This window comes from Gobio gobio (assembly GCF_949357685.1).
Source record: "Gobio gobio genome assembly, chromosome: 22".
NCBI classification, from domain to species: domain Eukaryota; kingdom Metazoa; phylum Chordata; class Actinopteri; order Cypriniformes; family Gobionidae; genus Gobio; species Gobio gobio.
In genome coordinates, this window is record NC_137118.1 from 46,942,248 (window position 1) to 46,953,517 (window position 11,270).

An 11,270-nucleotide genomic window follows, 5' to 3' on the forward strand; every position below is an offset into this window, starting at 1 on the left:
TTACTCTCCCTCAAGTCATCCGAGGTGTGTGTGACGTTCTTCTTTCAGATGAATAAAATCTGAGTTATATTACAAAAGTCCAGGCTAATCCAAGCATTATTATAGCAGTAATAGTTGCTCCATTTTTGAAGTCCATAAAAAGTGCATCTGTCCGTCATATAACTGCTCCACGCAGCTCTGGGGTGTTAATAAAGGCCTTCTGAAGTGAATCGTTTGTGTAAGAAAAATATCCATATTTAAAACTTTATAAAGTAAACTTTCGACCGACCAACATCCATGAAAAAGTGTTGAATGTTGAAAGTGAAACTCAAGATGCAGACCTGGTCATCGGCAGGAGAACTTTCAACAATTTTTCAATAAATTGAACAGGGATGTCGATTGGCCGAAAGTTTACTTTACAAAGTTTTAAATATGAATATTTTTCTTACACAAATGTATCGATTCGCTTCAGAAGGCCTTTATTAACACCCCAGAGCCGCGTGGAGCAGTTATATGACGGACAGATGCACTTTTTATGGACTTCAAAAACAGAGCAACTATTACTGTCATTATAAAGCTTGGATTAGCCTGAACTTTTTTAATATAACTCAGATTTTATTCGTCTGAAAGAAGAATGTCACACACACCTCGGATGACTTGAGGGAGAGTAAATCATGGGCTAATTTTCATTTTTGGGTGAACTATCCCTTTAACAAAGACACACATTCACAGTTCGTGGTCGAAATGTTACCATAAGATGAAGCTAAACTCACTCACATGTGACCTGAAGTGTTTTGTGCATCATTAGATCTGGACAGCAGCATCCATTACATGGCTCTGCTCATCTCAGTGACCGTCTGCTGTATCATACTGGCCTTCATCATCATATTCTTCTACTACAGGTACATCATCATCATCATCATTACTCTCAGGAGGCTTCATTACACTGTACTTGATGTCCTCTGTATGTGTGTGTGTGTGTGTGTGTGTCAGATACAAGCGGCAGGAGACGCGTGCGCACTACAGCATGGGTCTGGAGCAGGATGAGACCTTCATTCCCGCTGGAGAATCCCTGAAGGATCTGATTGAGCAGTCTCAGAGCTCTGGCAGCGGATCAGGACTCCCTCTGCTGGTCAGACACTCGCATGACAAACTCTACATTTTCTATCACATTCATGTTTGACAGTGTATTATAATTATTTTTATTCAAACATGTCTGTCTCTGTAACAGTGGCATTTTTTTGCTAACATGTATCAGGCATAACATTATGACCAATCCTAATATTGTGTTGGTCCCCTGTCGAGGCATGGACTCCACTAGACCCCTGAAGGTGTGCTGTGGTTATCTGGCACCAAGATGTTAGCAGCAGATCCTTTATGTCCTGTAAGTTGCGAGGTGGGGCCTCCATGGATCGGACTTGTTTGTTCAGCACATCTCACAGATGCAACCTCAAACTCGTTGTTGTGCTCCTCAAACCATTCTTGTGCAACAAACTGTATATTCTGACACCTTTCTATCAGCACCAGGATTAATTTCTTGAGCAGTTTGAGCTCCAGTAGCTCGTCTGTTTGATTGGCCCACACGGGCATCAATGAGCCTCGGCCGCCCATGACCCTGTGGCCGGTTCTCCACTGGTCCTCCATGACCCTGTGGCCGGTTCTCCACTGGTCCTTCATGACCCTGTGGCCGGTTCTCCACTGGTCCTTCATGACCCTGTGACCGGTTCTCCACTGGTCCTCCATGACCCTGTGGCCGGTTCTCCACTGGTCCTTCATGACCCTGTGACCGGTTCTCCACTGGTCCTCCATGACCCTGTGGCCAGTTCTCCACTGGTCCTTCATGACCCAGTGGCCGGTTCTCCACTGGTCCTCCATGACCCTGTGGCCAGTTCTCCACTGGTCCTTCATGACCCTGTGGCCGGTTCTCCACTGGTCCTTCATGACCCTGTGGCCGGTTCTCCACTGGTCCTTCATGACCCTGTGGCCGGTTCTCCACTGGTCCTTCATGACCCTGTGACCGGTTCTCCACTGGTCCTCCATGACCCTGTGGCCGGTTCTCCACTGGTCCTTCATGACCCTGTGGCCGGTTCTCCACTGGTCCTTCATGACCCTGTGACCGGTTCTCCACTGGTCCTCCATGACCCTGTGGCCAGTTCTCCACTGGTCCTTCATGACCCTGTGGCCGGTTCTCCACTGGTCCTTCATGACCCTGTGGCTGGTTCTCCACTGGTCCTTCATGACCCTGTGGCCGGTTCTCCACTGGTCCTCCATGACCCTGTGGCCGGTTCTCCACTGGTCCTTCATGACCCTGTGACCGGTTCTCCACTGGTCCTTCATGACCCTGTGGCCGGTTCTCCACTGGTCCTTCATGACCCTGTGACCGGTTCTCCACTGGTCCTCCATGACCCTGTGGCCGGTTCTCCACTGGTCCTTCATGACCCTGTGACCGGTTCTCCACTGGTCCTCCATGACCCTGTGGCCAGTTCTCCACTGGTCCTTCATGACCCAGTGGCCGGTTCTCCACTGGTCCTCCATGACCCTGTGGCCAGTTCTCCACTGGTCCTTCATGACCCTGTGGCCGGTTCTCCACTGGTCCTTCATGACCCTGTGGCCGGTTCTCCACTGGTCCTTCATGACCCTGTGGCCGGTTCTCCACTGGTCCTTCATGACCCTGTGACCGGTTCTCCACTGGTCCTCCATGACCCTGTGGCCGGTTCTCCACTGGTCCTTCATGACCCTGTGGCCGGTTCTCCACTGGTCCTTCATGACCCTGTGACCGGTTCTCCACTGGTCCTCCATGACCCTGTGGCCAGTTCTCCACTGGTCCTTCATGACCCTGTGGCCGGTTCTCCACTGGTCCTTCATGACCCTGTGGCTGGTTCTCCACTGGTCCTTCATGACCCTGTGGCCGGTTCTCCACTGGTCCTCCATGACCCTGTGGCCGGTTCTCCACTGGTCCTCCATGACCCTGTGGCCGGTTCTCCACTGGTCCTTCATGACCCTGTGGCCGGTTCTCCACTGGTCCTCCATGACCCTGTGGCTGGTTCTCCACTGGTCCTTCATGACCCTGTGGCCGGTTCTCCACTGGTCCTTCATGACCCTGTGGCCGGTTCTCCACTGGTCCTCCATGACCCTGTGGCTGGTTCTCCACTGTTCCTTCATGACCCTGTGGCCGGTTCTCCACTGGTCCTCCATGACCCTGTGGCCGGTTCTCCACTGGTCCTTCATGACCCTGTGGCCGGTTCTCCACTGGTCCTTCATGACCCACTGGTCCTTCATGACCCTGTGGCCGGTTCTCCACTGGTCCTTCATGACCCTGTGGCCGGTTCTCCACTGGTCCTTCATGACCCTGTGGCCGGTTCTCCACTGGTCCTCCATGACCCTGTGGCTGGTTCTCCACTGTTCCTTCATGACCCTGTGGCCGGTTCTCCACTGGTCCTTCATGACCCTGTGGCCGGTTCTCCACTGGTCCTTCCTTGGAGCACTTTTGATAGAGACTGACCACTGCAGACCGGGAACACCCCACAAGAGCTGCAGTTTTGGAGATGCTCTGACCCAGTCCTCTAGCCGTCACAATCTGGCCCTTGTCAAACGCGCTCAAATCCTTACGCTTGCCCATTTTTCCTGCTTCTAACACATCAACTCTGAGGACAAAATGTTCACTTGCTGCCTAATATTATATCCCACCCACTAACAGAGATAATCAGTGTTATTCACTTCACCGGTCATAATTGTATGCCTAATCATGTATATATAATGTTATTAGATAATTAGATATTGATGTGAGTTTTTGTACCGTTCCGCTTTGAACCAGTGAATCACTCGGTTGATTCACCGTTTGGAAAAGCTTTGTTTCACCAATCACTGATGTGGAGTGTTTTTCTGTTAACGTGTTTCATGATCTGGTCGCAGGTGCAGCGAACCATCGCCAAGCAGATCCAGATGGTGAAGCAGATCGGGAAGGGCCGTTACGGCGAGGTGTGGATGGGCCGCTGGAGGGGCGAACGCGTGGCTGTCAAGGTCTTCTTCACCACAGAAGAGGCCAGCTGGTTCAGAGAGACCGAGATCTACCAGACCGTCCTGATGAGACACGAGAACATTCTGGGTACGACCCATCAGATCAGATGAGTGCTCGATGAGCCTTTATGGCCAATGCTGATCTCTTACAGAGAAAGGTGGCCGATGGCTGATATATATAAAGCTGTACGGCTACCTCAAATACACCACGCAGCAATTTTGGTAACACTTTATTTCGATAGTCCACTTTAGATATTCTACTAACTATAAGTAACTTTGCAACTACATGTCAACTGACTGTCATTGAGTATTTGGCCCCACTTTTTATTAGGTGGCCTTAAGTACTATGTACTTACATAAAAAAAATAAGTACAATGTTCTTACTGTGTTCAAATTGTATTGCAAAAGACCTTTGCTGATATTGAGGTGGGAAACTGGTAGAGTTAGGGACAGGTGTGGTGGTGTGGGTCAGTTTAAGGGTAGGGTTAGGGACAGGTGTGGTGGTGTGGGTCAGTTTAAGGGTAGGGTTAGGGACAGGTGTGGTGGTGTGGGTCAGTTTAAGGGTAGGGTTAGGGACAGGTGTGGTGGTAAGGGTCAGTTTAAGGGTAGGGTTAGGGACAGGTGTGGTGGTTTGGGTAAGTTTAAGGGTAGGGTTAGGGACAGGTGTGGTGGTGTGGGTCAGTTTAATGGTAGGGTTAGGGACAGGTGTGGTGGTTTGGGTAAGTTTAAGGCTAGGGTTAGGGACAGGTGTGGTGGTTTGGGTAAGTTTAAGGGTAGGGTTAGGGACAGGTGTGGTGGTGTGGGTCAGTTTAAGGGTAGGGTTAGGGACAGGTGTGGTGGTTTGGGTAAGTTTAAGGGTAGGGTTAGGGACAGGTGTGGTGGTGTGGGTCAGTTTAAGGGTAGGGTTAGGGACAGGTGTGGTGGTGTGGGTCAGTTTAAGGGTAGGGTTAGGGACAGGTGTGGTGGTAAGGGTCAGTTTAAGGGTAGGGTTAGGGACAGGTGTGGTGGTGTGGGTCAGTTTAAGGGTAGGGTTAGGGACAGGTGTGGTGGTGTGGGTCAGTTTAAGGGTAGGGTTAGGGACAGGTGTGGTGGTATGGGTCAGTTTAAGGGTAGGGTTAGTGACAGGTGTGGTGGTTTGGGTCAGTTTAAGGGTAGGGTTAGGGACAGGTGTGGTGGTAAGGGTCAGTTTAAGGGTAGGGTTAGTGACAGGTGTGGTGGTTTGGGTCAGTTTAAGGGTAGGGTTAGGGACAGGTGTGGTGGTGTGGGTCAGTTTAAGGGTAGGGTTAGGGACAGGTGTGGTGGTGTGGGTCAGTTTAAGGGTAGGGTTAGGGACAGGTGTGGTGGTTTGGGTAAGTTTAAGGGTAGGGTTAGGGACAGGTGTGGTGGTGTGGGTCAGTTTAAGGGTAGGGTTAGGGACAGGTGTGGTGGTGTGGGTCAGTTTAAGGGTAGGGTTAGTGACAGGTGTGGTGGTTTGGGTAAGTTTAAGGGTAGGGTTAGGTGTAAGGGAAGTGTCAACTGTGTAATTACAAATGTAACTACAGAAATTAATTACAGACGTAATTACACGCAGGTATTTTTTTAAATGTAAGTACAATGTAAAACATGTATGTACACAATAAGTACATTGTATCAAATGATTAATTAAAATGTTAGTACATAGTAGTTAAGGCCACCTAATATAAAGTGGGTCCGAGTATTTGTAGACTGTCTGATTAATATTTACTAAAACTTTATTTTTTTGGTCCCCCAACAGACACTCTACTGACTATAAGTAACTTGGCAACTACAATTCAACTTATTCTACTAACCCGAACCCTAACACCTAACCATAACCTACCAGTCTACTGACAGTCTACTAATACTCTAATAACAGTTAGTTGACATGTAGTTGCATAGTTACTTATAGTTAGTAGAATGTTTAAAGTGGACTATCGAAATAAAGTGTAACCGCAATTTTTGGTCAACAGTACCGCATAGTGTGCATTGATTATTACGTCAACCATATTTACAGTATTTTATTATGGAGAGTGATGGAAATCAACATTGTTAACATTAATGTTTCTTGTATTTAGCCCTCAGGTATTCCTTACTAATTGCTCACACTCATACTCATTGCTGGTCAAATGTGACCACACCTTAACTATTTTTCAAATAAATAAATGTTCTATATTTTAGTTTAATAATATTTAATGAATATTTTAAAGATATATTTTGGTACTAAATACTATTTGTGCAATAATTATGGTCCATTAATGACCACTTAAAATATTTTTCTTCTAATATTTTTATTATTTATATTACAATTAGTGTAGTGATTAAGGTTAAAAATAGAGAATTCCAATGCAAAGACGCAAATTGGAAAATTGCTTGAAAAATAATTACCCACTATAGGTGCCTGTATGGCTCTTTAATAAATATACATGTATCTAATCTATTTGCTCAAAACAGTATTGCAGATCATAACTGCTTACTTATTTTTAGGTTTTGCATTATTTAGACATGATCAAACACTAGATTTCTTTAAATGTGAAATTTTAAAACGTTAATAACTTACATCCTAATATTTTTAATGGTACTTATATAAGCACACACAACATTTACATTTATGCATTTGGCAGACGCTTTTATCCAAAGCGACTTACAGTGCCCTTATTACAGGGACAATCCCCCTGGAGCAACATGGAGTAAAGTGCCTTGCTCAAGGACACACTGGTGGTGACCGCTGGGATCGAACCAGCAACCTTCTGCATATCAGTTCCATGGTTTAACCCACTGGACCACAATCTACCATCACAAGTGAATATTAATGAATGCGAGCATATATAATTTAACCCAAGAAAAGTTTAAAATAGTGCTAAAAAGGCAAACTTATTTTCCCTGATATGTACAGTAGGCTATATACATATGAATTGATACTGAATCAAGATCAAAATCGATATTTGTGCCAACCCGAACAACACTATTTATAGGCAACATATTCGCGCTAGAATGCTTGTTTTTCAGCGGGAATGCAATTCATTCTTACTTTCACATTTATAAGATTTCATGAGGTTAACTTATAGCCTACCCCACATGTGGTGAGTCTGCCAATCAACATGCTTGTTTGCTTTGCACCCTTTAAATAAAATGTAAAAAAAAATTGACGCTCTCGCCGGCGGCAGTGTGAGCGCACAGTATATGCTCAGGCGCTTGCGTTCTCAGCGCTGTCAAAATAAAAGTCCTGCTTTCGTCACATCGACCAAACAGAAAGACGTATCGGCTATGCTGATAATTAAAAAATGGCAAATATTGGTCTCTCTATCAGTTGACCACTTGATATGAACCCGTCTTCTGTGTTCCCGTCAGGTTTCATCGCAGCTGATATAAAGGGCACGGGCTCGTGGACGCAGCTGTATCTGATCACAGACTATCACGAGAACGGCTCGCTGTACGACTACCTCAAATCCACCACCCTGGACACCAAAGCCCTGCTGCGTCTGGCGTACTCGGCAGTCTCCGGCCTCTGCCACCTGCACACGGAGATCTTCGGAACACAGGGCAAACCGGCCATCGCTCACCGGGACCTGAAGAGCAAAAACATCCTGGTGAAGAAGAACGGCACCTGCTGCATCGCTGACCTGGGGCTCGCCGTCAAATTCATCAGGTGCCACACACACACCATACATCCATCTGGGAGTATTTTACTAGATTTATATCAGTTATCAGCCAAAACATAGAATTTATTTATTTCATTTGAGTTTATTACTATTTTTAGACAAATGTATATCAACCACTGTATAGGTTATAATGTTCATATCATGATTTTATTTGTATAAAATTAAATGTAAATTAGTATAAAGTAAATTATGAAAAATTTGTAGGTTTCTCAGATATATGCATATAATTATGTCCAATTTGTTTTGGAGGAAAACATTTATTTCATAATTAGATCCCCCCCCCCCCCACACACACACACACACACACACACACTTTCTTTTACTTCAATGAAAGGTTAGATTTTGGGGAATTTTATTGAAAGATAAAAATGATAAACAATGCAGATTTATTTTTTACAGCCATCTTGGATCATATTCACCATGGAGGCTGATAATTCTGACCTCAACTGTATATAATTAATAATTAATAATATTAAAATATTTTTTTAATAAATAAATAAGTATTACATTATATAAAAAAAAAAATATATATATATATATATATATATATATATATATATATATATATATATATATATATATATATATATATATATATTAAGATATTTAATTTTATGTTATGGTTGATAACTGTTTACACTATAAAAATTATATATATATATATATATATATATATATATATATATATATATATATATATATATATATATATATATATATATATATATATATATATATATATTTTTTTTTTTTATTTTTTTTTATTTTTTATATATATTCCATTAAATATAATGTAATATTTATGTATTTTAAAAAAAATATTTTAATATTATTAATTACATATGCCAAAAACAAAACAAAGTGTAACCTCATGATTGTCACCAATGGTATAGCAGTAGTTATCTTGAATATCTTGAATATAAAACAGTTTTATCAGATGCCACTGGTCACACTGATCTTTCACACACGTTTAACTGGCTGGTGTTGATTTGTGCTCAGTGACACTAATGAAGTGGACATCCCGCCCAACACTCGGGTCGGCACCAAACGCTACATGCCTCCAGAGGTCCTGGACGAGAGCTTGAACCGCTGCCATTTCCAGTCCTACATCATGGCCGACATGTACAGCTTCGGCCTGATCCTGTGGGAGATGGCCAGGAGATGTGTGTCCGGCGGTGAGTTCAGCACACACTCGACACATTGAGAAAACAGAAATTCGGCTGCTCGATTTGATCTGTCAGGATCTGATTGGATGGAATTGAGTTAAGCTGTGCTGTGATTGGTCAGCAGAAATCACTTCTCTTGACTTTATTTGATTATGTCCCCGTAGGGCAATTTGTTTTGCAACAAGACCAACATATATACATAAAAACAGTTTACAAACATTAAAAATACCTAAAAAACAACACAACACAAGACCGCAGCAGCCCAAAAGTCTACCTACTTCCCACAACTCCTCCCATACCTGAATTTAACAAAGAAACCGCAGTAGGAATAAATGAATGTTTATACCTATTGCTTCTAACAGTGGGGAATCTAAATCTAAGTCCCGAAGGTAGAACATTAAATTCAGACTGTAGGGGATGGGAAGAATTCATTAAAATGGATTGGGCTTTCCTTACGACCTGACAGTTATACAAGTCAGTAGGGTGACTCTGATGAGTTCTTCAGATCTATAATTGTACTACTGGTATTGACTATTTTTACCACCGCATTCTTAGCTTTGACACTAAGACCGCCATACCAGCATAATAGAGAGAAAGTTACAACTGACTCAATGTAAGACTTATAAAACAAGGTCATCAACGACCTGTCAATATTAAACTTTGACAATTTCCGTAAACAAAACAGGCGTTGCTGTCCCTTTTTACAAATCATGTCCACATTGGAATTGAAATTCAACCTATTACCAATCACACACCCCAAATAAATGGAAGGTCATTTTAGAGGAGGAGCAAGTTATGATGTTTCCTTTGAATAATGTATCAATAAGAACCATTCACAATGACACAGATGTTCAGTAGGAAAGTTTATGATCTGAAATGTTGCTATTCCAACACGTGTTTTCAGTCCTCATCATCACTGATGTTTGGTTGATGTTGCCCTGCAGGGATTGTGGAGGAATATCAGCTGCCATATCACGATCTGGTGCCGACCGACCCGTCCTATGAGGACATGAGGGAGGTGGTGTGTATCAAGAGACAGAGACCCTCGTTTGCAAATCGTTGGAGCAGCGATGAGGTACAAACATGCTTTCATACAATGTTTCCCTTCTTAACCCTCTGATCAAAACTTGTCCGATAAACCTGTCGCACTCAGTGTCCTACGAGCCTTCTGTCGTCTGAGTGATAGTTTAAAGTGAAGTAAAAGTTGCTAAAAAGTCCTAACCCATACTATATGAGTCCTGGAAAATAACTAAAACAGAGGAAAGGGAATGTGGACATTTCAGTCAACACCAGAATCGTGAAGTTTTGAGGGACTGGCGAAGGCAGAGATGAAGTCAGTTTGTTTACTGGCACTTCCTTAGTCTGGAGAAGCTGATAGGATGAGCAATAGAGAGAAAGTGAAGGCACATGGTCAGAGTGTTACAGGAAAAACAAGAAAGAATGGAGAAAAGTGAGGGCTCCTTGCTCGCGAGGCTTGGACTTCACCTAACTTGAACTACTCCTGACTTGAACTAATCCTGACTTGAACTATTCCTGACTTGAACTACTCCTGACTTGGACTACTCCTGACTTGGACTACTCCTGACTTGGACTACTCCTGACTTGGACTACTCCTGACTTGGACTTTACCTGACTTGGACTACTCCTGACTTGGACTTTACCTGACTTGGACTTTACCTGACTTGGACTACTCCTGACTTGGACTACTCCTGACTTGGACCGGCTTTGACTTCACCTAACTTGGACTTCACCCATCTTTACCTGACTTGGACTTTACCTGACTTGGACTACTCCTTACTTGGACTTAACCTGACTTGGACTACTCCTGACTTGGACTTTACCTGACTTGGACTTCTCCTGTCTTGGACTTTACCTGACTTGGACTACTCCTGACTTGGACTTTACCTGACTTGGACTACTCCTGACTTGGACTGGCTTTGACTTCACCTAACTTGGACTTTACCCAACTTGGACTTCACCCATCTTTACCTGACTTGGACTACTCCTGACTTGGACTGGCTTTGACTTTACCTGACTTGGACTTCACCTAACTTTGACTTTACCTGACTTGGTCTACTCCTGACTTGGACTTCACCTGACTTTGACTACTCTTGACTTGGACTTCTCCCGACTTGGACTTTACCTGACTTGGACTTTACCTTACTTGGACTACTCCTGACTTGGACTGGCTTCTGACAGACCCCAGAATGTTCGATCAGGACTCACCTGCTCCACATCCATCACACTCAACACTGGTGTACCACAGGGCTGTGTGCTAAGCCCGTTTCTCTACCCCCTCTTCACCTCCGACTGCAAGCCTGTGTATGGATCTAATTCCATCGTCAAGTTTGCGGACGACACTACGGTGATTGGTCTCATCAGCAACAACGATGAGACTGCCTATAGAGAGGAGATCCAGCATCTGGCCTTATGGTGCGCTGATAATAACCTG

General features: G+C 43.9%; 1 protein-coding gene across 1 annotated transcript in view; it reads left to right on the forward strand.

Annotated features, from left to right (window-relative positions):
• Positions 1 to 10,272, forward strand: part of bmpr1bb (bone morphogenetic protein receptor, type IBb) — a gene marked incomplete at its 3' end in the record, with an annotated part of 163,246 nt that extends 152,974 nt beyond the window's left edge. The window contains exons 7-13 of the mRNA XM_079804046.1: positions 788 to 881; positions 973 to 1,111; positions 3,892 to 4,084; positions 7,342 to 7,639; positions 8,652 to 8,827; positions 9,763 to 9,893; positions 10,180 to 10,272. Of these exons, the coding sequence (XP_079660172.1) occupies positions 788 to 881; positions 973 to 1,111; positions 3,892 to 4,084; positions 7,342 to 7,639; positions 8,652 to 8,827; positions 9,763 to 9,893; positions 10,180 to 10,272 (1,124 nt within the window). The remainder of the gene's footprint in view (positions 1 to 787; positions 882 to 972; positions 1,112 to 3,891; positions 4,085 to 7,341; positions 7,640 to 8,651; positions 8,828 to 9,762; positions 9,894 to 10,179) is intronic.
• Between the last annotated feature and the right edge of the window lie 998 nt (positions 10,273 to 11,270).